This window comes from Oncorhynchus clarkii, chromosome 3 (assembly GCF_045791955.1).
Source record: "Oncorhynchus clarkii lewisi isolate Uvic-CL-2024 chromosome 3, UVic_Ocla_1.0, whole genome shotgun sequence".
In the NCBI taxonomy this organism is placed as follows: Eukaryota; Metazoa; Chordata; class Actinopteri; order Salmoniformes; family Salmonidae; genus Oncorhynchus; species Oncorhynchus clarkii.
The window spans coordinates 88463897-88490457 of NC_092149.1; the positions used below are offsets into that span (position 1 = coordinate 88463897).

Consider the following 26561-nt stretch of genomic DNA (forward strand, 5'->3'; position numbering starts at 1 on the left):
CTAAATCTGGGGGGGATGCATCTCATCAGTTTAAGCCAGAGATATCTGGGGGGGATGCATCTCATCAGTTTAAGCCAGAGATATCTGGGGGTGATGCATCTCATCAGTTTAAGCCAGATATATCTGGGGTTGATAAATCTCATCAGTTTAAGCCAGAGATATCTGGGGGGGATGCATCTCATCAGTTTAAGCCAGAGATATCTGGGGGGTTTCATCTCATCAGTTTAAGCCAGAGATATCTGGGAGGGATGCATCTCATCAGTTTAAGACAGAGATATCTGGGGTTGATGCATCTCATCAGTTTAAGCCAGAGATATCTGGTGGAGATGCATCTCATCAGTTTAAACCAGAGATATCTGGGGTTGATGCATCTCATCAGTTTAAGCCAGAGATATCTGGGGGAGATGCATCTCATCAGTTTAAGCCAGAGATATCTGGGAGGGATGCATCTCATCAGTTTAAGACAGAGATATCTGGGGTTGATGCATCTCATCAGTTTAAGCCAGAGATATCTGGGAGTGATGCATCTCATCAGTTTAAGCCAGAGATATCTGGGTGGATGCATCTCATCAGTTTAAGCCAGAGATATCTGGGGGTGATGCATCTCATCAGTTTAAGCCAGAGATATCTGGGGGTGATGCATCTCATCAGTTTAAGACAGATATATCTGGGGTTGATAAATCTCATCAGTTTCAGCCAGAGATATCTGGGGGGATGCATCTCATCAGTTTAAGCCAGAGATTTTCTGGGGGGGGTGCATCTCATCAGTTTAAGCCAGAGATATCTGGGGGGGATGCATCTCATCAGTTTAAGCCAGAGATATCTGGGGGGGATGCATCTCATCAGTTTAAGCCAGAGATATCTGGGGGGGATGCATCTCATCAGTTTAAGCCAGAGATATCTATGGGGGATGCATCTCATCAGTTTAAGCCAGAGATATCTGGGGGGTTTCATCTCATCAGTTTAAGCCAGAGATATCTGGGAGGGATGCATCTCATCAGTTTAAGACAGAGATATCTGGGGTTGATGCATCTCATCAGTTTAAGCCAGAGATATCTGGGGGAGATGCATCTCATCAGTTTAAGCCAGAGATATCTGGGGTTGATGCATCTCATCAGTTTAAGCCAGAGATATCTGGGGGAGATGCATCTCATCAGTTTAAGTCAGAGATATCTGGGGTTGATGCATCTCATCAGTTTAAGCCAGAGATATCTGGGTGAGATGCATGTCATCAGTTTAAGCCAGAGATATCTGGGGTTGATGCATCTCATCAGTTTAAGCCAGAGATATCTGGGGGAGATGCATCTCATCAGTTTAAGCCAGAGATATCTGGGGTTGATGCATCTCATCAGTTTAAGCCAGAGATATCTGGGTGGATGCATCTCATCAGTTTAAGCCAGAGATATCTGGGGGTGATGCATCTCATCAGTTTAAGCCAGAGATATCTGGGGTTGATAAATCTCATCAGTTTAAGCCAGAGATATCTGGGGGGATGCATCTCATCAGTTTAAGCCAGAGATACCTAGGGGGGGATGCATCTCATCAGTTTAAGCTAGAGATATCTGGGGGGGATGCATCTCATCAGTTTAAGCCGGAGATATCTGGGGGGATGCATCTCATCAGTCTAAGCCAGAGATATCTAGGGGGGATGCATCTCATCAGTTTAAGCCAGAGATATCTGGGGGGGTTCATCTCATCAGTTTAAGCCAGAGATATCTGGGAGGGATGCATCTCATCAGTTTAAGACAGAGATATCTGGGGTTGATGCATCTCATCAGTTTAAGCCAGAGATATCTGGGGGAGATGCATCTCATCAGTTTAAGCCAGAGATATCTGTGGTTGATGCATCTCATCAGTTTAAGCCAGAGATATCTGGGGGAGATGCATCTCATCAGTTTAAGTCAGAGATATCTGGGGTTGATGCATCTCATCAGTTTAAGCCAGAGATATCTGGGGGGGATGCATCTCATCAGTTTAAGCCAGAGATATCTGGGGGTGATGCATCTTATCAGTTTAGGCCAGAGATATCTGGGGGGGATGCATCTCATCAGTTTAAGCCAGAGATATCTGGGGGTAATGCATCTCATCAGTTTAAGCCAGGGATATCTGGGGGGGATGCATCTCATCAGTTTAAGCCAGAGATATCTGGGGGGGATGCATCTCATCAGTTTAAGCCAGAGATATCTGGGGGGATGCATCTCATCAGTTTAAGCCAGAGATATCTGGGGTTGATAAATCTCATCAGTTTAAGACAGAGATATCTGGGGGGGATGCATCTCATCAGTTTAAGCCAGAGATATCTGGGGGGTTTCATCTCATCAGTTTAAGCCAGAGATATCTGGGAGGGATGCATCTCATCAGTTTAAGACAGAGATATCTGGGGTTGATGCATCTCATCAGTTTAAGCCAGAGATATCTGGTGGAGATGCATCTCATCAGTTTAAACCAGAGATATCTGGGGTTGATGCATCTCATCAGTTTAAGCCAGAGATATCTGGGGGAGATGCATCTCATCAGTTTAAGCCAGAGATATCTGGGGTTGATAAATCTCATCAGTTCAAGCCAGATATATCTGGGGGGGTGCATCTCATCAGTTTAAGCCAGAGATATCTGGGGGTGATGCATCTTATCAGTTTAGGCCAGAGATATCTGGGGGGGATGCATCTCATCAGTTTAAGCCAGAGATATCTGGGGGTAATGCATCTCATCAGTTTAAGCCAGGGATATCTGGGGGGGATGCATCTCATCAGTTTAAGCCAGAGATATCTGGGGGGGATGCATCTCATCAGTTTAAGCCAGAGATATCTGGGGGGATGCATCTCATCAGTTTAAGCCAGAGATATCTGGGGTTGATAAATCTCATCAGTTTAAGACAGAGATATCTGGGGGGGATGCATCTCATCAGTTTAAGCCAGAGATATCTGGGGGGTTTCATCTCATCAGTTTAAGCCAGAGATATCTGGGAGGGATGCATCTCATCAGTTTAAGACAGAGATATCTGGGGTTGATGCATCTCATCAGTTTAAGCCAGAGATATCTGGTGGAGATGCATCTCATCAGTTTAAACCAGAGATATCTGGGGTTGATGCATCTCATCAGTTTAAGCCAGAGATATCTGGGGGAGATGCATCTCATCAGTTTAAGCCAGAGATATCTGGGGTTGATAAATCTCATCAGTTCAAGCCAGATATATCTGGGGGGGTGCATCTCATCAGTTTAAGCCAGAGATATCTGGGAGGGATGCATCTCATCAGTTTAAGACAGAGATATCTGGGGTTGATGCATCTCATCAGTTTAAGCCAGAGATATCTGGGAGTGATGCATCTCATCAGTTTAAGCCAGAGATATCTGGGTGGATGCATCTCATCAGTTTAAGCCAGAGATATCTGGGGGTGATGCATCTCATCAGTTTAAGCCAGAGATATCTGGGGGTGATGCATCTCATCAGTTTAAGACAGATATATCTGGGGTTGATAAATCTCATCAGTTTCAGCCAGAGATATCTGGGGGGATGCATCTCATCAGTTTAAGCCAGAGATTTTCTGGGGGGGGTGCATCTCATTAGTTTAAGCCAGAGATATCTGGGGGGGATGCATCTCATCAGTTTAAGCCAGAGATATATGGGGGGGATGCATCTCATCAGTTTAAGCCAGAGATATCTATGGGGGATGCATCTCATCAGTTTAAGCCAGAGATATCTGGGGGGTTTCATCTCATCAGTTTAAGCCAGAGATATCTGGGAGGGATGCATCTCATCAGTTTAAGACAGAGATATCTGGGGTTGATGCATCTCATCAGTTTAAGCCAGAGATATCTGGGGGAGTTGCATCTCATCAGTTTAAGCCAGAGATATCTGGGAGTGATGCATCTCATCAGTTTAAGCCAGAGATATCTGGGTGGATGCATCTCATCAGTTTAAGCCAGAGATATCTGGGGGTGATGCATCTCATCAGTTTAAGCCAGAGATATCTGGGGGTGATGCATCTCATCAGTTTAAGACAGATATATCTGGGGTTGATAAATCTCATCAGTTTCAGCCAGAGATATCTGGGGGGATGCATCTCATCAGTTTAAGCCAGAGATTTTCTGGGGGGGGTGCATCTCATCAGTTTAAGCCAGAGATATCTGGGGGGGATGCATCTCATCAGTTTAAGCCAGAGATATCTGGGGGGGATGCATCTCATCAGTTTAAGCCAGAGATATCTGGGGGGGATGCATCTCATCAGTTTAAGCCAGAGATATCTATGGGGGATGCATCTCATCAGTTTAAGCCAGAGATATCTGGGGTTGATGCATCTCATCAGTTTAAGCCAGAGATATCTGGGGGGATGCATCTCATCAGTTTAAGCCAGAGATACCTAGGGGGGATGCATCTCATCAGTTTAAGCCAGAGATATCTGGGGGGATGCATCTCATCAGTTTAAGCTAGAGATATCTGGGGGGGATGCATCTCATCAGTTTAAGCCGGAGATATCTGGGGGGCTGCATCTCATCAGTTTAAGCCAGAGATATCTAGGGGGGATGCATCTCATCAGTTTAAGCCAGAGATATCTGGGAGGGATGCATCTCATCAGTTTAAGACAGAGATATCTGGGGTTGATGCATCTCATCAGTTTAAGCCAGAGATATCTGGGGGAGATGCATCTCATCAGTTTAAGCCAGAGATATCTGTGGTTGATGCATCTCATCAGTTTAAGCCAGAGATATCTGGGGGAGATGCATCTCATCAGTTTAAGTCAGAGATATCTGGGGTTGATGCATCTCATCAGTTTAAGCCAGAGATATCTGGGGGGGATGCATCTCATCAGTTTAAGCCAGAGATATCTGGGGGTGATGCATCTTATCAGTTTAGGCCAGAGATATCTGGGGGGGATGCATCTCATCAGTTTAAGCCAGAGATATCTGGGGGGGATGCATCTCATCAGTTTAAGCCAGAGATATCTGGGGGGGATGCATCTCATCAGTTTAAGCCAGAGATATCTGGGGGGATGCATCTCATCAGTTTAAGCCAGAGATATCTGGGGTTGATAAATCTCATCAGTTTAAGACAGAGATATCTGGGGGGGATGCATCTCATCAGTTTAAGCCAGAGATATCTGGGGGGTTTCATCTCATCAGTTTAAGCCAGAGATATCTGGGAGGGATGCATCTCATCAGTTTAAGACAGAGATATCTGGGGTTGATGCATCTCATCAGTTTAAGCCAGAGATATCTGGTGGAGATGCATCTCATCAGTTTAAACCAGAGATATCTGGGGTTGATGCATCTCATCAGTTTAAGCCAGAGATATCTGGGGGAGATGCATCTCATCAGTTTAAGCCAGAGATATCTGGGGTTGATAAATCTCATCAGTTCAAGCCAGATATATCTGGGGGGGTGCATCTCATCAGTTTAAGCCAGAGATATCTGGGAGGGATGCATCTCATCAGTTTAAGACAGAGATATCTGGGGTTGATGCATCTCATCAGTTTAAGCCAGAGATATCTGGGAGTGATGCATCTCATCAGTTTAAGCCAGAGATATCTGGGTGGATGCATCTCATCAGTTTAAGCCAGAGATATCTGGGGGTGATGCATCTCATCAGTTTAAGCCAGAGATATCTGGGGGTGATGCATCTCATCAGTTTAAGACAGATATATCTGGGGTTGATAAATCTTATCAGTTTCAGCCAGAGATATCTGGGGGGATGCATCTCATCAGTTTAAGCCAGAGATTTTCTGGGGGGGGTGCATCTCATCAGTTTAAGCCAGAGATATCTGGGGGGGATGCATCTCATCAGTTTAAGCCAGAGATATATGGGGGGGATGCATCTCATCAGTTTAAGCCAGAGATATCTATGGGGGATGCATCTCATCATTTTAAGCCAGAGATATCTGGGGGGTTTCATCTCATCAGTTTAAGCCAGAGATATCTGGGAGGGATGCATCTCATCAGTTTAAGACAGAGATATCTGGGGTTGATGCATCTCATCAGTTTAAGCCAGAGATATCTGGGGGAGTTGCATCTCATCAGTTTAAGCCAGAGATATCTGGGGTTGATGCATCTCATCAGTTTAAGCCAGAGATATCTGGGGGAGATGCATCTCATCAGTTTAAGTCAGAGATATCTGGGGTTGATGCATCTCATCAGTTTAAGCCAGAGATATCTGGGTGAGATGCATGTCATCAGTTTAAGCCAGAGATATCTGGGGTTGATGCATCTCATCAGTTTAAGCCAGAGATATCTGGGGGAGATGCATCTCATCAGTTTAAGCCAGAGATATCTGGGGTTGATGCATCTCATCAGTTTAAGCCAGAGATATCTGGGTGGATGCATCTCATCAGTTTAAGCCAGAGATATCTGGGGGTGATGCATCTCATCAGTTTAAGCCAGAGATATCTGGGGTTGATAAATCTCATCAGTTTAAGCCAGAGATATCTGGGGGGATGCATCTCATCAGTTTAAGCCAGAGATACCTAGGGGGGATGCATCTCATCAGTTTAAGCCAGAGATATCTGGGGGGATGCATCTCATCAGTTTAAGCTAGAGATATCTGGGGGGGATGCATCTCATCAGTTTAAGCCGGAGATATCTGGGGGGATGCATCTCATCAGTTTAAGCCAGAGATATCTAGGGGGGATGCATCTCATCAGTTTAAGCCAGAGATATCTGGGGGGGTTCATCTCATCAGTTTAAGCCAGAGATATCTGGGAGGGATGCATCTCATCAGTTTAAGACAGAGATATCTGGGGTTGATGCATCTCATCAGTTTAAGCCAGAGATATCTGGGGGAGATGCATCTCATCAGTTTAAGCCAGAGATATCTGGGGTTGATGCATCTCATCAGTTTAAGCCAGAGATATCTGGGGGAGATGCATCTCATCAGTTTAAGTCAGAGATATCTGGGGTTGATGCATCTCATCAGTTTAAGCCAGGGATATCTGGGTAAGATGCATGTCATCAGTTTAAGCCAGAGATATCTGGGGTTGATGCATCTCATCAGTTTAAGACAGAGATATCTGGGGTTGATGCATCTCATCAGTTTAAGCCAGAGATATCTGGGAGTGATGCACCTCATCAGTTTAAGCCAGAGATATCTGGGGGGATGCATCTCATCAGTTTAAGCCAGAGATATCTGGGGGTGATGCATCTCATCAGTTTAAGCCAGAGATATCTGGGGGTTATGCATCTCATCAGTTTAAGCCAGATATATCTGGGGTTGATAAATCTCATCAGTTTAAGCCAGAGATATCTGGGGGGATGCATCTCATCAGTTTAAGCCAGAGATACCTAGGGGGGATAGATCTCATCAGTTTAAGCCAGAGATATCTGGGGGGCTGCATCTCATCAGTTTAAGCTAGAGATATCTGGGGGGGATGCATCTCATCAGTTTAAGCCGGAGATATCTGGGGGGCTGCATCTCATCAGTTTAAGCCAGAGATATCTAGGGGGGATGCATCTCATCAGTTTAAGCCAGAGATATCTGGGAGGGATGCATCTCATCAGTTTAAGACAGAGATATCTGGGGTTGATGCATCTCATCAGTTTAAGCCAGAGATATCTGGGGGAGATGCATCTCATCAGTTTAAGCCAGAGATATCTAGGGGGATTCATCTCATCATTTTAAGCCAGAGATATCTGGGGGGGGGATGTATCTCATCAGTTTAATTCAGAGATATCTGGGGGGGATGCATCTCATCAGTTTAAGCCAGAGATATCTGTGGGTGATGCATCTCATCAGTTTAAGCCAGAGATATCTGGGGGGATGCATCTCATCAGTTTAAGCCAGAGATATCTGGGGTGGATGCATCTCATCAGTTTAAGCCAGAGATATCTGGGGTTGATGCATCTCATCAGTTTAAGCCAGAGATATCTGGGGGGATGCATCTCATCAGTTTAAGCGAGAGATGTCTGGGGGGGGGGGGGGGGGTTTCTCATCAGTTTAAGCCAGAGATATCTGGGGGGGATGCATCTCATCAGTTTAAGCCACAGATATCTGGGGGGGATGCATCTCATCAGTTTAAGCCAGAGATATCTGGGGGGGATGCATCTCATCAGTTTAAGCCAGAGATATCTGGGGTTGATAAATCTCATCAGTTTAAGCCAGATATATCTGGGGGGGGGGGGGGGTGCATCTCATCAGTTTAAGCCAGAGATATCTGGGGGGGATGCATCTCATCAGTTTAAGCCAGAGATATCTGGGGTTGATGCATCTCATCAGTTTAAGCCAGAGATATCTGGGGGTGATGCATCTCATCAGTTTAAGCCAGAGATATCTGGGGGGGATGCATCTCATCAGTTCAAGCCAGAGATATCTGGGGGGATGCATCTCATCAGTTTAAGCCAGAGGTATCTGGGCGGGATTCATCTCATCAGTTTAAGCCAGAGATATCTGCGGGGGGGGTGCATCTCATGAGTTTAAGCCAGAGATATCTGGGGGGATGCATCTCATCAGTTTAAGCCAGAGATACCTAGGGGGGATGCATCTCATCAGTTTAAGCCAGAGATATCTGGGGGGATGCATCTCATCAGTTTAAGCTAGAGATATCTGGGGGGGATGCATCTCATCAGTTTAAGCCGGAGATATCTGGGGGGATGCATCTCATCAGTTTAAGCCAGAGATATCTAGGGGGGATGCATCTCATCAGTTTAAGCCAGAGATATCTGGGGGGGTTCATCTCATCAGTTTAAGCCAGAGATATCTGGGAGGGATGCATCTCATCAGTTTAAGACAGAGATATCTGGGGTTGATGCATCTCATCAGTTTAAGCCAGAGATATCTGGGGGAGATGCATCTCATCAGTTTAAGCCAGAGATATCTGGGGTTGATGCATCTCATCAGTTTAAGCCAGAGATATCTGGGGGAGATGCATCTCATCAGTTTAAGTCAGAGATATCTGGGGTTGATGCATCTCATCAGTTTAAGCCAGGGATATCTGGGTAAGATGCATGTCATCAGTTTAAGCCAGAGATATCTGGGGTTGATGCATCTCATCAGTTTAAGACAGAGATATCTGGGGTTGATGCATCTCATCAGTTTAAGCCAGAGATATCTGGGAGTGATGCACCTCATCAGTTTAAGCCAGAGATATCTGGGGGGATGCATCTCATCAGTTTAAGCCAGAGATATCTGGGGGTGATGCATCTCATCAGTTTAAGCCAGAGATATCTGGGGGTTATGCATCTCATCAGTTTAAGCCAGATATATCTGGGGTTGATAAATCTCATCAGTTTAAGCCAGAGATATCTGGGGGGATGCATCTCATCAGTTTAAGCCAGAGATACCTAGGGGGGATAGATCTCATCAGTTTAAGCCAGAGATATCTGGGGGGCTGCATCTCATCAGTTTAAGCTAGAGATATCTGGGGGGGATGCATCTCATCAGTTTAAGCCGGAGATATCTGGGGGGCTGCATCTCATCAGTTTAAGCCAGAGATATCTAGGGGGGATGCATCTCATCAGTTTAAGCCAGAGATATCTGGGAGGGATGCATCTCATCAGTTTAAGACAGAGATATCTGGGGTTGATGCATCTCATCAGTTTAAGCCAGAGATATCTGGGGGAGATGCATCTCATCAGTTTAAGCCAGAGATATCTAGGGGGATTCATCTCATCATTTTAAGCCAGAGATATCTGGGGGGGGGATGTATCTCATCAGTTTAATTCAGAGATATCTGGGGGGGATGCATCTCATCAGTTTAAGCCAGAGATATCTGTGGGTGATGCATCTCATCAGTTTAAGCCAGAGATATCTGGGGGGATGCATCTCATCAGTTTAAGCCAGAGATATCTGGGGTGGATGCATCTCATCAGTTTAAGCCAGAGATATCTGGGGTTGATGCATCTCATCAGTTTAAGCCAGAGATATCTGGGGGGATGCATCTCATCAGTTTAAGCGAGAGATGTCTGGGGGGGGGGGGGGGGGGTTGGCATCAGTTTAAGCCAGAGATATCTGGGGGGGATGCATCTCATCAGTTTAAGCCACAGATATCTGGGGGGGATGCATCTCATCAGTTTAAGCCAGAGATATCTGGGGGGGATGCATCTCATCAGTTTAAGCCAGAGATATCTGGGGTTGATAAATCTCATCAGTTTAAGCCAGATATATCTGGGGGGGGGGGGTGCATCTCATCAGTTTAAGCCAGAGATATCTGGGGGGGATGCATCTCATCAGTTTAAGCCAGAGATATCTGGGGTTGATGCATCTCATCAGTTTAAGCCAGAGATATCTGGGGGTGATGCATCTCATCAGTTTAAGCCAGAGATATCTGGGGGGGATGCATCTCATCAGTTCAAGCCAGAGATATCTGGGGGGATGCATCTCATCAGTTTAAGCCAGAGATATCTGGGCGGGATTCATCTCATCAGTTTAAGCCAGAGATATCTGCGGGGGGGGGTGCATCTCATGAGTTTAAGCCAGAGATATCTGGGGGGATGCATCTCATCAGTTTAAGCCAGAGATATATGGGGGGGATGCATCTCATCAGTTTAAGACAGAGATATCTGGGGTTGATGCATCTCATCAGTTTAAGCCAGAGATATCTGGGGGGGTGCATCTCATCAGTTTAAGCCAGAGATATCTGGGGGGGGGGATGCATCTCATCAGTTTAAGCCAGAGATATCTGGGGGGGATGCATCTTATCAGTTTAAGACAGAGATATCTGGGGGGGATGCATCTCATCAGTTTAAGCCAGAGATATCTGGGGGAGATGCATCTCATCAGTTTAAGCCAAAGATATCTGAAGGGGATGCTCTCATCAGTTTAAGCCAGAGATATCTGGGGGAGATGCATCTCATCAGTTTAAGCCAGAGATATCTGTGGGTGATGCATCTCATCAGTTTAAGCCAGAGATATCTGGGGGTGATGCATCTCATCAGTTTAAGCCAGAGATATCTGGGGGGGATGCATCTCATCAGTTTAAGCCAGAGATATCTGGGGGGGATGCATCTCATCAGTTTAAGCCAGATATATCTGGGCGGGATTCATCTCATCATTTTAAGCCAGAGATATCTGGGGGGGATGCATCTCATCAGTTTAAGCCAGAGATATCTGGGGTGGATGCATCTCATCGGTTTAAGCCAGAGATATCTGTGGGGGGGTGCATCTCATCAGTTTAAGCCAGAGATATCTGGGGGAGATGCATCTCATCAGTTTAAGACAGGAGATGCATCTCATCAGTTTAAGCCAGAGATATCTGTGGGTGATGCATCTCATCAGTTTAAGCCAGAGATATCTGGGGGGGATGCATCTCATCAGTTTAAGCCAGAGATATCTAGGGGGATTCATCTCATCATTTTAAGCAAGAGATATCTGGGGGGGGGGGGATGTATCTCATCAGTTTAATTCAGAGATATCTGGGGGGGATGCATCTCATCAGTTTAAGCCAGAGATATCTGTGGGTGATGCATCTCATCAGTTTAATCCAGAGATATCTGGGGGGGGGGGGGTGCATCTCATCAGTTTAAGCCAGAGATATCTGGGGGGATGCATCTCATCAGTTTAAGCCAGAGATATCTGGGGGGGATGCATCTCATCAGTTTAAGCCAGAGATATCTGGGGTTGATGCATCTCATCAGTTTAAGCCAGAGATATCTGGGGTTGATAAATCTCATCAGTTTAAGCCAGATATATCTGGGGGGGGGTGCATCTCATCAGTTTAAGCCAGAGATATCTGGGGGGGATGCATCTCATCAGTTTAAGCCAGAGATATCTGGGGTTGATGCATCTCATCAGTTTAAGCCAGAGATATCTGGGGGTGATGCATCTCATCAGTTTAAGCCATAGATATCTGGGGGGGATGCATCTCATCAGTTTAAGCCAGAGATATCTGGGGGGATGCATCTCATCAGTTTAAGCCAGAGGTATCTGGGCGGGATTCATCTCATCAGTTTAAGCCAGAGATATCTGCGGGGGGGGTGCATATCATGAGTTTAAGCCAGAGATATCTGGGGGGATGCATCTCATCAGTTTAAGCCAGAGATATATGGGGGGGATGCATCTCATCAGTTTAAGACAGAGATATCTGGGGTTGATGCATCTCATCAGTTTAAGCCAGAGATATCTGGGGGGGTGCATCTCATCAGTTTAAGCCAGAGATATCTGGGGGGGGGGATGCATCTCATCAGTTTAAGCCAGAGATATCTGGGGGGGATGCATCTTATCAGTTTAAGACAGAGATATCTGGGGGGGGATGCATCTCATCAGTTTAAGCCAGAGATATCTGGGGGAGATGCATCTCATCAGTTTAAGCCAAAGATATCTGGGGGGGATGCTCTCATCAGTTTAAGCCAGAGATATCTGGGGGAGATGCATCTCATCAGTTTAAGCCAGAGATATCTGTGGGTGATGCATCTCATCAGTTTAAGCCAGAGATATCTGGGGGTGATGCATCTCATCAGTTTAAGCCAGAGATATCTGGGGGGGATGCATCTCATCAGTTTAAGCCAGAGATATCTGGGGGGGATGCATCTCATCAGTTTAAGCCAGATATATCTGGGCGGGATTCATCTCATCATTTTAAGCCAGAGATATCTGGGGGGGATGCATCTCATCAGTTTAAGCCAGAGATATCTGGGGTGGATGCATCTCATCGGTTTAAGCCAGAGATATCTGTGGGGGGGTGCATCTCATCAGTTTAAGCCAGAGATATCTGGGGGAGATGCATCTCATCAGTTTAAGACAGAGATATCTGGGGTTGATGCATCTCATCAGTTTAAGCCAGAGATATCTGTGGGTGATGCATCTCATCAGTTTAAGCCAGAGATATCTGGGGGGGATGCATCTCATCAGTTTAAGCCAGAGATATCTGGGGGGGATGCATCTCATCAGTTTAAGCCAGATATATCTGGGCGGGATTCATCTCATCATTTTAAGCCAGAGATATCTGGGGGGGATGCATCTCATCAGTTTAAGCCAGAGATATCTGGGGTGGATGCATCTCATCGGTTTAAGCCAGAGATATCTGTGGGGGGGTGCATCTCATCAGTTTAAGCCAGAGATATCTGGGGGAGATGCATCTCATCAGTTTAAGACAGAGATATCTGGGGTTGATGCATCTCATCAGTTTAAGCCAGAGATATCTGTGGGTGATGCATCTCATCAGTTTAAGCCAGAGATATCTGGGGGGGATGCATCTCATCAGTTTAAGCCAGAGATATCTAGGGGGATTCATCTCATCATTTTAAGCCAGAGATATCTGGGGGGGGGGGTGTATCTCATCAGTTTAATTCAGAGATATCTGGGGGGGATGCATCTCATCAGTTTAAGCCAGAGATATCTGTGGGTGATGCATCTCATCAGTTTAATCCAGAGATATCTGGGGGGGGGGGGGGTGCATCTCATCAGTTTAAGCCAGAGATATCTGGGGAGATGCATCTCATCAGTTTAAGCCAGAGATATCTGGGGGGGATGCATCTCATCAGTTTAAGCCAGAGATATCTGGGGTTGATGCATCTCATCAGTTTAAGCCAGAGATATCTGGGGGGATGCATCTCATCAGTTTAAGCGAGAGATGTCTGGGGGGATGCATCTCATCAGTTTAAGCCAGAGATATCTAGGCGGGATGCATCTCATCAGTTTAAGCCAGAGATATCTTAGGGGGATGCATCTCATCAGTTTAAGCCAGAGATATCTGGGGGGGTGCATCTCATCAGTTTAAGCCAGAGATATCTGGGGGGGGGATGCATCTCATCAGTTTAAGCCAGAGATATCTGGGGGGGATGCATCTTATCAGTTTAAGACAGAGATATCTGGGGGAGATGCATCTCATCAGTTTAAGCCAGAGATATCTGGGGTTGATGCATCTCATCAGTTTAAGCTAGAGATATCTGGGGGGGATGCATCTTATCAGTTTAAGACAGAGATATCTGGGCGGGATGCATCTCATAAGTTTAAGCCAGAGATATCTGTGGGAGATGCATCTCATCAGTTTAATCCAGAGATATCTGTGGGAGATGCATCTCATCAGTTTAACCCAGAGATATCTGGGGGGTGCATCTTATCAGTTTAAGACAGAGATATCTGGGCGGGATGCATCTCATCAGTTTAAGCCAGAGATATCTGGGCGGGATGCATCTCATCAGTTTAAGCCAGAGATATCTGGGGGAGATGCATCTCATCAGTTTTTTTTTATTTATTTTACCGTTATTTAACTAGGCAAATCAGTTAAGAACAAATTCTTATTTTCAATGACGGCCTAGGAACAGTGGGTTAACTGCCTGTTCAGGGCAGAACGACAGATTTGTACCTTGTCAGCTCGGGATTTGAATTTGCAACCTTCCGGTTACTAGTCCAACGCTCTAACCACTAGGCTACCCTGCTGATATCTGGGAGGGATGTATCTCATCAGTGTAAGCCAGAGATATCTGTTGGGGATGCATCTCATCAGTTTAAGCCAGAGATATCTGGGAGGATGCATCTCATCAGTTTAAGCCAGAGATATCTGGGGGGATGCATCTCATCAGTTTAAGACAGAGATATCTAGGCGGGATGCATCTCATCAGTTTAAGCCAGAGATATCTGGGGGTGATGCGTCTCATCAGTTTAAGACAGAGATATCTGGGGTTGATGCATCTCATCAGTTTAAGCCAGAGATATCTGGGGGGATGCATCTTATCAGTTTAAGACAGAGATATCTGGGCGGGATGCATCTCATAAGTTTAAGCCAGAGATATCTGTGGGTGATGCATCTCATCAGTTTAAGCCAGAGATATCTGGGGGGATGTATCTCATCAGTTTAAGCCAGAGATATCTGGGGGGGATGCATCTCATCAGTTTAAGCCAGAGATATCTGGGGGGATGCATCTCATCCCACTGCATCCATCTTATCATCTTGATGGAAAATGGAAAGATGAGATTCTGTCGTCGGTTGTTTTTCTCTAGGCCCAAAGGCCTCACAAGACTCGTCTGAAGTTCCCCGGTTCTGAAAAAATGTATGGAAGTAAAGTACATATGGAGACTGTTTACTGCAAAATATTAAATACATGTAAAAATAAATATGTTTCCTGATCTTTATTATATCAAATACTTCAGAACAAACTTACTCCCTATTCCTTTACATTTTTAGGTTACATTTCATTGGTGTTTCTGATCCACTGGTTCACCTTTTCTTGTGGCAGCAGGTCACACATTTTTCTGATAGGACACTGGGCTATTTTGCTTAATAGATACAGGAGTTTTTCCAATTTGATTTGTGTTTCATTTCTTTGTGGATCTGTGTAATTTAATTTAATGTCTCTCTAATACGGTCATACATTTTGCAGGAAGGTTAGAAAGTGCAGCTCAGTTTCCACCTCATTTTGTGGACAGTGTTGAGAGCCAGGTTTGCCTCTCTCAATAGCAAGACTATGCTCACTGAGTCTGTACATAGTTATGTTTTTTGTTAGTTTGGGTCAGTCACGGTGGTCAGGTTTTCTGCCACTGTGTACTCTCTGTTTAGGGCCAAATAGCATTCTAGTTTGATCTGTTTTTGCTTGATTCTTTCCAATGTGTCAAATAATTATCTTTTTTGTTTTCTCATGACTTGGTTGGGTCTAATTGTGCTGCTGTCCTGGGGCTCTGTAGGGTGTGTTTGTGTTTGTGAACAGAGCCCCAGGACCAGCTTGCTTAGGGGACTCTTCTCCAGGTTCATCTCTCTGTAGGTGTTGGCTTTGTTATGGAAGGTTTGGGAATCTCTTCCTTTTAGGTGGTTGTAGAATTTAACGGCTCTTTTCTGGATTTTGATAATTAGTGGGTATCGGCCTAATTCTGCTCTGCATGCATTATTTGGTGTTCTACGTTGTACACAGAGGATATTTTTGCAGAATTCTGCGTGCAGAGTCTCAATTTGGTGTTTGTCCCATTTTGTGAAATCTAATTGTGTTGCTGTCCTGGGGCTCTGTAGGGTGTGTTTGTGAACAGAGAGGGAGTTTCTTTGTGATGGAAGGGTTGGTCATTGCTTTCCTTTAGGTGGTTGTGGAATTTAACAGCTCTTTTCTGGACTTATATAATTCTGCTCTACGTGCATTATTTGGGGGTTTTGCTTTGTACTCTGGGGGATACTTGGTGGTTTGTTGCTATTTGTGAATTATTGGTTGGTGAGTGGATCCCAGACCTCATAGCCATAGAGAGTAATGTAACTTCAATGCCTTACAACACTCCTTCCGTGGCCTCCACCTGCTCTTAAACGCTAGTTAAACCAAATGCATGCTTTTCAACCGTTCGCTGCCTGCACCCTCACGCCCGACTAGCATCACCACCCTGGATGGTTCCGACCTAGAATATGTGGACATCTATAAGTACCTAGGTGTCTGGCTAGACTGCAAACTCTCCTTCCAGACTCATATCAAACATCTTCAATCTAAAATCAAATCTAGAGTCGGCTTTCTATTCAGCAACAAAGCCTCCTTCACTCACGCCACCAAACTTACCCTTGTAAAACTGACTATCCTACCGATCCTCGACTTCGGCGATGTCATTTAGAAAATAGCTTCCAATACTCTACTCAGCAAACTGGATGCAGTTTATCACAGTGCCATCCGTTTTGTCACCAAAGCACCTTACACCACCCACCACTGTGACCTGTATGCTCTAGTCGGCTGGCCCTCGCTACATGTTCGTCGCCAGACCCACTGGTTCCAGGTCATCTACAAGTCCATGATAGGTAAAGCTCCGCCTTATCTCAGTTCACTGGTCACGATGGCAACACCCACCCGTAGCACGCGCTCCAGCAGGTGTATCTCACTGATCATCCCTAAAGCCAACACCTCATTTGGCCGCCTTTCCTTCCAGTTCTCTTGCTGCCTGTGACTGGAACGAATTGCAAAAATCTCTGAAGTTGGAGACTTTTATCTCCCTCACCAACTTCAAACATCAGCTATCTGAGCAGCTAACCGATCGCTGCAGCTGTACATAGTCCATCTGTAAATAGCCCACCCAATCTACCTACCTCATCCCCATACTGTTTTTATTTTATTTACTTTTCTGCTCTTTTGCACACCAATATCTCTACTTGCACATCATCATCTGCTCATTTATCACTCCAGTGTTAATCTGCTAAATTGTAATTATTCACTCCTATGGCCTATTTATTGCCTACCTCCTCATGCCTTTTGCAAACAATGTATATAGATTCTTTTTTTTTCTACTATGTTATTGACTTGTTTATTGTTTACTCCATGTGTAACTCTGTGTTGTCTGTTCACACTGCTATGCTTTAACTTGGCCAGGTCGCCTACCTGGTTAAATAAAGGTGTTCTCAACTAGCCCACCTGGTTAAATAAAGGTGTTCTCAACTAGCCTACCTGGTTAAATAAAGGTGTTCTCAACTAGCCCACCTGGTTAAATAAAGGTGTTCTCAACTAGCCTACCTGGTTAAATAAAGGTGTTCTCAACTAGCCTACCTGGTTAAATAAAGGTGTTCTCAACTAGCCCACCTGGTTAAATAAAGGTGTTCTCAACTAGCCTACCTGGTTAAATAAAGGTGTTCTCAACTAGCCTACCTGGTTAAATAAAGGTGTTCTCAACTAGCCTACCTGGTTAAATAAAGGTGTTCTCAACTAGCCTACCTGGTTAAATAAAGGTGTTCTCAACTAGCCTACCTGGTTAAATAAAGGTGTTCTCAACTAGCCTACCTGGTTAAATAAAGGTGTTCTCAACTAGCCCACCTGGTTAAATAAAGGTGTTCTCAACTAGCCTACCTGGTTAAATAAAGGTGTTCTCAACTAGCCTACCTGGTTAAATAAAGGTGTTCTCAACTAGCCTACCTGGTTAAATAAAGGTGTTCTCAACTAGCCTACCTGGTTAAATAAAGGTGAAATAAAAAAATAAAAATAAAAAACTGATTTAAGTATTTTAAGTCCGATCCTAATTGGAATGTTGAATTTTATGTTCCTTTTGATGGCATAGAATGCCCTTCTTGCCTTGTCTCTTAGATCGTTCACAGCTTTGTGGAAGTTACCTGTGGCGCTGATGTTTAGGCCGAGATAGGTGTTATTCTGGGAGTCTCCCTGGTCTGGGAGGGTGTCTCGTTGGTCTGGGAGGGTGTCTCCCTGTTCTGGGAGGGTGTCTCGCTGGTTTGGGAGGGTGTCTCCCTGGTCTAGGAGGGTGTCTCCATGTTCTGGGAGGGTGTCTCGCTGGTCTGGGAGGGTGTCTCCCTGTTCTGGGAGGGTGTCTCGCTGGTCTGGGAGGGTGTCTCCCTGTTCTGGGAGGGTGTCTCGCTGGTCTGGGAGGGTGTCTCCCTGTTCTGGGAGGGTGTCTCGTTGGTCTGGGAGGGTGTCTCCCTGTTCTGGGAGGGTGTCTGGCTGGTCTGGGAGGGTGTCTCGTTGGTCTGGGAGGGTGTTTCCCTGTTCTGGGAGGGTGTATCCCTGGTCTGGGAGGGTGTCTCCCTGTTCTGGGAGGGTGTCTTGCTGGTCTGGGAGGGTGTCTCGCTGGTCTGGGAGGGTGTCTCGCTGGTCTGGGAGGGTGTCTATTGTTCCTATGTGAGGTACTTGGGCTCTCTCTCACACACACACACTCTCTCACGATCTCTCTCCCTTTCTCTCACTCTCTGTCAAGTTCACACCGGAGAAAAAGAAGAAGGAAAGATCTACTAGAAAGTAGGCCACACAACGCCCCTGGGCTTCCATCCTAATCTATGTTTCAATTCATCCTTCTTCCTCTCCTCCTTCTCTTCTCTCTCTCATCCTTCTATTCCTCCTCTCCTCCCTCTCTCTTCCTTCTCTCCTCCCTCTCTTCCTTCTCTCCCTCTTCTCCCTCTCCCCCTTCTCTCATCCCTCTTATTCCTCTCCTCCTTCTCTTCTCCCTCTCTTCCTTCTCTCCCTCTTCTCCCCTCCCTCTTATTCCTCTCCTCCTCCTCTTCTCCCTCTCCTCCTTCTCTTCTCCCTCTCCTCCTTCTCTCCCTCTTCTCCCTCTTCTCCCTCTTCTCCTTCTCTCATCCCTCTTCTCCCTCTCTTCCTTCTCTCCCTCTTCTCCCTCTTATTCCTCTCCCCCTTCTCTCCTCCCTCTTCTCCCTCTCTTCCTTCTCTCCCTCTTCTCCCTCTCCCCCTTCTCTCTCTCCTCTTTCTCTTCTCCCTCTCCTCCTTCTCTTCTCCCTCTCCCCCTTCTCCCATCCCTCTTATTCCTCTCCTCCTCTTCTCCCTCTCCTCCTTCTCTTCTCCCTCTCTTCCTTCTCTCCCTCTTCTCCCTCTCCTCCTTCTCTTCTCCCTCTCTTCCTTCTCTCCCTCTTCTCCCTCTTCTCCTTCTCTCCTCCCTCTTCTCCCACTCTTTCTTCTCTCCCTCTTCTCCCTCTTATTCCTCTCCTCCTTCTCTCCTCCCTCTTCTCCCTCACCCCCTTCTCTCCTCCCTCTTATTCCTCTCCTCCTTTTCTCCTCCCTCTTCTCCCTCTCTTCCTTCTCTCCCTCTCCCCCTTCTCTACTCCTTCTCTTCTCCCTCTCCTCCTTTTCTCCTCCTACTCCTATTCTCCCTCTCTTCCTTCTCTCCTCCTTCTCTCCTCCTCCTCCTCTTCTCCATCTCCCCCTTCTCTCCTCCCTCTCTCCTCTCTCTCCTCCATCTCTCCTCCTTCTCTTCTCCTTCTCTTCTCTTCCCTCTCCTCATTCTCTTCTCCCTCTCCTCTTTTTTTTTGGTAAACAGAGAGGAGACTGCTGTCAGAAGAAATTACTAGACAGACTCACTCCCTGCCAGATGCAGTACAGGAGGGTTAATTATTGACACGGACATCAGGCAACCCAGTCAGTCAGTCAGTCAGCCTGCCAAGAGAACCCCCCTGTCTCTGTCTCTGTCTCTGTCTCTGCTGGTTAATTTTCTCAACATTCCATAATTCCAACCGTTCTGATTAAGCCTTCTATGTTCCTTCTATGTTCCCTCAGACCCCCCCCCCCCCACCCCCATCTTCCTCTCTCCTCTGAGTCTGACCTTCTTCTCTCCTCTCAGTCTCATCTCCCTCTCTCTTCTCAGTCTCACCTTCTTCTCTCCTCTCAATCTGACCTTCTTCTCTCAGTCTCATCTCCCTCTCTCCTCTCAGTCTGACCTTCTTCTCTCAGTCTCATCTCCCTCTCTCCTCTGAGTCTGACCTTCCTCTCTCCTCTCAGTCTCACCTTCTTCTCTCCTCTCAGTCTAATCTTCCTCTCTCCTCTCAGTCTCACCTTTTCTCCTCCGTCTCACTTTCTTCTCTCCTCTCAGTCTCACCTCCTTCTCTCCTCTCAGTCTCACCTTATTCTCTCCTCTCAGTCTGACCTTCTTTTCTCAGTCTCATCTCCCTCTCTCCTCTCAGTATGACCTTCTTCTCTCAGTCTCATCTCCCTCTCTCCTCTGAGTCTGACCTTCCTCTCTCCTCTCAGTCTCACCTTCTTCTCTCCTCTCAGTCTGACCTTCTTCTCTCAGTCTCATCTCCCTCTCTCCTCTCAGTCTGACCTTCTTCTCCCAGTCTCATCTCCCTCTCTCCTCCGAGTCTGACCTTCCTCTCTCCTCTCAGTCTCACCTTCCTCTCTCCTCTCAGTCTCACCTTCCTCTCTCCTCTCAGTCTCACCTTTCTCTCTAATCTCAGCCTCACCTTCCTCTCTACTCTCAGTCTCATCTTCTTCTCTCCTCTCAGACTCACCTCCTTCTCTCCTCTCAGTCTCACCTTCTTCTCTCCTCTCAGTCTCATCTCCCTCTCTCCTCTCAGTCTCACCTTCCTCTCTCCTCTCAGTCTGACCTTCTTCTCTCAGTCTCATCTCCCTCTCTCCTCTCAGTCTCACCTTCCTCTCTCCTCTCAGTCTCACCTCCTCTCTCCTCTCTGTCTCACCTTCCTCCTACCTCTCAGTCTCACCTTCCTCTCTCCTCTCAGTCTAACCTTCCTCCTACCTCTCAGTCTCACCTTCTTCTCTCCTCTCAGTCTCACCTTCCTCTCTCCTCTCAGTCTCACCTTCCTCTCTCCTCTCAGTCTGACCTTCTTCTCTCCTCTGAGTCTGACCTTCCTCTCTCCTCTCAGTCTCTCCTTCCTCTCTCCTCTCTGTCTCATCTTCCTCTCTCCTCTCAGTCTCACCTTCTTCTCTCCTCTCAGTCTCACCTTCCTCTCTCCTCTCAGTCTCACCTTCCTCTCTCCTCTCAGTCTGACCTTCTTCTCTCCTCTCAGTCTCACCTTCCTCTCTCCTCTCAGTCTGACCTTCTTCTCTCCTCTCAGTCTGACCTTCTTCTCTCCTCTCAGTCTCATCTCCCTCTCTCCTCTCAGTCTCACCTTCCTCTCTCCTCTCAGTCTCACCTCCCTCTCTCCTCTCAGTCTCATCTCCTTCTCTCCTCTCAGTCTCACCTCCTTCTCTCCTCTCAGTCTCACCTTCCTCTGTCCTCTCAGTCTAATCTTCCTCTCTCCTCTCAGTCCTATCTCCCTCTCTCCTCTCAGTCTCACCTTCTCTCCTCTCAGTCTCACCTTCTTCTCTTCTCTCCTCTCAGTCTCACCTCCTTCTCTCCTCTCAGTCTAACCTTCCTCTCTCCTCTCAGTCTAATCTTCCTCTCTCCTCTCAGTCTCACCTTCCTCTCTCCTCTCAGTCTCACCTTCCTCTCTCCTCTCAGTCGCACCTCCCTCTCTCCTCTCAGTCTCATCTCCTTCTCTCCTCTCAGTCTCACCTCCTCTCTCAGTCTCACCTTCCTCTCTCCTCTCAGTCTAATCTTCCTCTCTCCTCTCAGTCTCATCTCCCTCTCTCCTCTCAGTCTCACCTTCTCTCCTCTCAGTCTCACCTTCTTCTCTCCTCTCAGTCTCATCTCCCTCTCTCCTCTCAGTCTCACCTTCTCTCCTCTCAGTCTCACCTTCCTCTCTCCTCTCAGTCTCATCTCCTTCTCTCCTCTCAGTCTCACCTTCTCTCCTCTCAGTCTAATCTTCCGCTCTCCTCTCAGTCTCATCTCCTTCTCTCCTCTCAGTCTCACCTTCTCTCCTCTCAGTCTCACCTTCCTCTCTCCTCTCAGTCTCACCTTCCTCTCCTCTCAGTCTCACCTTCCTCTCTCCTCTCAGTCTAATCTTCCTCTCTCCTCTCAGTCTCGTCTCCCTCTCTCCTCTCAGTCTCATCTTCCTCTCTCCTCTCAGTCTCATCTTCCTCTCTCCTCTCAGTCTCACCTTCTTCTCTCCTCTCAGTCTCACCTTCTTCTCTCTTCTCAGTCTCACCTTCTTCTCTCCTCTCAGTCTCATCTCCCTCTCTCCTCTCAGTCTAATCTTCCTCTCTTAACGAGTCTGGGAGCCATTAGTTCACCCTTATAATACTCACTAAAACACGGCTAACACACTGCCTGTCTGTCCTCTCCTTACCTGATTCCCACTGGGGCCAGTAATTGTTGACGAGTGTCATTCATTACATGCATACCATCATCTGTCCATTTGATTTCTTTATTTGCTTAATAAAAATGTATTCCTTCTTTTATCTCTTCCAGAGCCCTTCGCTGCATTCCCTCCAGACATGACTGGTGAGTTGTCCTCGTCTTTGACTACTTCCCGTCTGAATGTTTGTTGCTTTCTGCTTGTTTCTCCGTCCAGCTTGCAGTGTACTCTGGTCCACGGACACACATTTAACTGATTCTATTACCTGATTGAATTGACCTGGTTCTACTACACTGAGTGTACAAAACATTAGGAACACCTTGCAAATATTGCGTTGCACCTGCTTTCAACCTCAGAACAGCCTCAATCCTTTGGGGCATTGACTTCACAAGGTGTCGAAAGCGTTCCACAGGGATGCTGGTCCATGTTGACTCCAGTGCTTCCCACAGTTGTGTCAAGTTGGCTGGATGTCCTTTGGGTGGTGGACCGTTCTTGATACACACAGGAAACTGTTGAGTGTGGAAAAACCCAGCGGCGTTGCAGTTCTTGACTCAAACCGGTGCACCTGGTACCTACTACCATACCCTGTTCAAAGGTACCTACTACCATACCCTGTTCAAAGGTACCTACTACCATACCCTGTTCAAAGGCACCTACTACCATACCCTGTTCAAAGGTACCTACTACCATACCCTGTTCAAAGGCACCTACTACCATACCCTGTTCAAAGGCGCCTACTACCATACCCCGTTCAAAGGTACCTACTACCATACCCTGTTCAAAGGTACCTACTACCATACCCTGTTCAAAGGTACCTACTACCATACCCTGTTCAAAGGTACCTACTACCATACCCTGTTCAAAGGCGCCTACTACCATACCCCGTTCAAAGGTACCTACTACCATACCCTGTTCAAAGGCACCTACTATCATACCCTGTTCAAAGGTACCTACTACCATACCCTGTTCAAAGGTACCTACTACCATACCCTGTTCAAAGGCGCCTACTATCATACCCCGTTCAAAGGCGCCTACTACCATACCCCGTTCAAAGGTACCTACTACCATACCCTGTTCAAAGGCACCTACTACCATACCCTGTTCAAAGGTACCTACTACCATACCCTGTTCAAAGACACCTACTATCATACCCTGTTCAAAGGTACCTACTACCATACCCTGTTCAAAGGTACCTACTACCATACCCTGTTCAAAGGCACCTACTACCATACCCTGTTCAAAGGTACCTACTACCATACCCTGTTCAAAGGTACCTACTACCATACCCTGTTCAAAGGTACCTACTACCATACCCTGTTCAAAGGTACCTACTACCATACCCTGTTCAAAGGTACCTACTACCATACCCTGTTCAAAGACACCTACTATCATACCCTGTTCAAAGGTACCTACTACCATACCCTGTTCAAAGGTACCTACTACCATACCCTGTTCAAAGGCACCTACTACCATATCCTGTTCAAAGGCACCTACTACCATACCCATGTTCAAAGACACCTACTACCATACCCTGTTCAAAGGTACCTACTACCATACCCTGTTCAAAGGTACCTACTACCATACCCATGTTCAAAGGTACCTACTACCATACCCTGTTCAAAGGCACCTACTACCCTGTTCAAAGACACCTACTACCATACCCTGTTCAAAGGCACCTACTACCATACCCTGTTCAAAGGCGCCTACTATCATACCCCGTTCAAAGGTACCTACTACCATATCCTGTTCAAAGGCACCTACTACCATACCCATGTTCAAAGGCACCTACTACCATACCCCGTTCAAAGGTACCTACTACCATATCCTGTTCAAAGGCACCTACTACCATACCCCTGTTCAAGGTACCTACTACCATACCCTGTTCAAAGGGACCTACTACCATACCCCCGTTCAAAGGTACCTACTACCATACCCTGTTCAAAGGCACCTACTACCATACCCCCATTCAAAGGGACCTACTACCATACCCACGTTCAAAGACACCTACTACCATACCCCCGTTCAAAGGTACCTACTACCATACCCTGTTCAAAGGCACCTACTACCATACCCCCATTCAAAGGCACCTACTACCATACCCTGTTCAAAGGCACCTACTACCATACCCCCATTCAAAGGCACCTACTACCATACCCACGTTCAAAGACACCTACTACCATACCCCCGTTCAAAGGCACCTACTACCATACCCCCATTCAAAGGCACCTACTACCATACCCATGTTCAAAGACACCTACTACCATACCCCGTTCAAAGGTACCTACTACCATACCCTGTTCAAAGGCACCTACTACCATACCCCCATTCAAAGGTACCTACTACCATATCCTGTTCAAAGGCACCTACTATCATACCCCGTTCAAAGGCACCTACTACCATACCCCTGTTCAAGGTACCTACTACCATACCCTCGTTCAAAGGCACCTACTACCATACCCATGTTCAAAGACACCTACTACCATACCCCGTTCAAAGGTACCTACTACCATACCCATGTTCAAAGACACATACTACCATACCCCGTTCAAAGACACCTACTACCATACCCCCGTTCAAAGGTACATACTACATACCCTGTTCAAAGACACCTACTACCATACCCTGTTCAAAGGTACCTACCACCGTACCCCGTTCAAAGGCGCTTCAATATTTTGTCTTGCCCATTCACCCTCTGAATGGCTCACGTACACAATCCATGTCTCAATTGTCTCAGAGCTTTAAAATCCTTCTGTAACCCGTCTCCTCCCCTTCATCTGTAACACGTCTCCTCCTCTTCATCTGTAACCCGTCTCCTCCTCTTCATCTGTAACCTGTCTCCTCCCCTTCATCTGTAACCCGTCTCCTCCTCTTCATCTGTAACCCGTCTCCTCCTCTTCATCTGTAACCCGTCTCCTCCTCTTCATCTGTAACCCGTCTCCTCCTCTTCATCTGTAACCCGTCTCCTCCACTTCATCTGTAACCCGTCTCCTCCTCTTCATCTGTAACCCGTCTCCTCCTCTTCATCTGTAACCCGTCTCCTCCTCTTCATCTGTAACCCGTCTCCTCCTCTTCATCTGTAACCCGTCTCCTCCACTTCATCTGTAACCCGTCTCCTCCTCTTCATCTGTAACCCGTCTCCTCCTCTTCATCTGTAACCCGTCTCCTCCTCTTCATCTGTAACTCGTCTCCTCCTCTTCATCTGTAACCCGTCTCCTCCCCTTCGTCTACACTGATTGGAGTGGATTTAACACGTGACGTCAATAAGGGATCATAGCTTTTACCTGGTCGTGTAAAGAGCGAAAAATCCCCACAAAAATCACGTCAGTTTAATGAAACAGAACACAAACTCTTCTTCCGGTCGAGATGTGGTTGGAATCGGCTGTGTTCCGCTGGTATCAGGATGTACCAACATGTTGCATCCCAGCATTATGAGCACAGCATGTGTCCCCTGCATGTCTGAGGTCCATTCTATGTGTCCCCTGCATGTCTGAGGTCATGCATCCGTTCTATACCCTTCTGTACATATTAAAAAGGTGAACCGAATAATGCAGAAACACCTCACGATACCCTGTTATGATCTCCCGTCCTTCAGCACAACGCAGAAGTGCTACTTGTTATTCCGTTGTGTTGTTAAACTCAGAGAGGGTGGTGTCATTGAGTACATGCACAATAATACGATTATTGCAGAATATTTAGATTCATATAATCGTTTTGATTTAAACGTTTATCCATGCATTGCATTGCAAGGATAATTTCCCCCCCCTAATAATCCTGTTTACATGGAGGCAACTGAAATCAGGCTACCTGATGGGAATTTGATGAAAATGTATTCCTTCTTTGCACAGCAACCATGTTATTTTGGAGGACGCCATTTTGAGTTCAGACATAAACAGTTGGTTTGTGAAAACTATTTCAAAGATAAAGACTTTTCACTTTTTTTCACCCCCCCAGTCAAAGCCATGTGACCAGTCAAAGCCATGTAGCCATCTCTCCCTCTATCCGTTTAATGTAAATGTGGAGAATAACAACAGTCCGATGTGTCATCATCCCTCACTGCCGTCACCGCGTCTGAATTCAGCACCATACACGGAGTCTCCCTCCTCCCTTTTATTCTACACGGAGAGTCCCTCCTCCCTTCTATTCTACACGGAGTCTCCCTCCTCTCGTCTATTCTACACGGAGTCTCCCTCATCTCTTCTATTCTACACGGAGTCTCCCTCATCCCTCCTCTCTTCTATTCTACACGGAAGGTCCCTCCTCCCTCCTCTCTTCTATTCTACACAGTCTCCCTCCTCTCTTCTATTCTACACGGAGTCTCCCTCA

The 26561-nt window shown here is 46.5% G+C and overlaps 1 protein-coding gene across 2 annotated transcripts in view; it reads left to right on the forward strand.

Moving 5' to 3' along the window:
- LOC139405544 (neuropilin-2-like) overlaps positions 1-26561 on the forward strand; it is a 398312-nt gene that overhangs the window by 344964 nt on the left and 26787 nt on the right. For both annotated transcript variants that reach the window (XM_071147961.1, XM_071147960.1), the window contains exon 16: positions 22352-22384. In XM_071147961.1, the coding sequence (XP_071004062.1) occupies positions 22352-22384 (33 nt within the window). The remainder of the gene's footprint in view (positions 1-22351; positions 22385-26561) is intronic.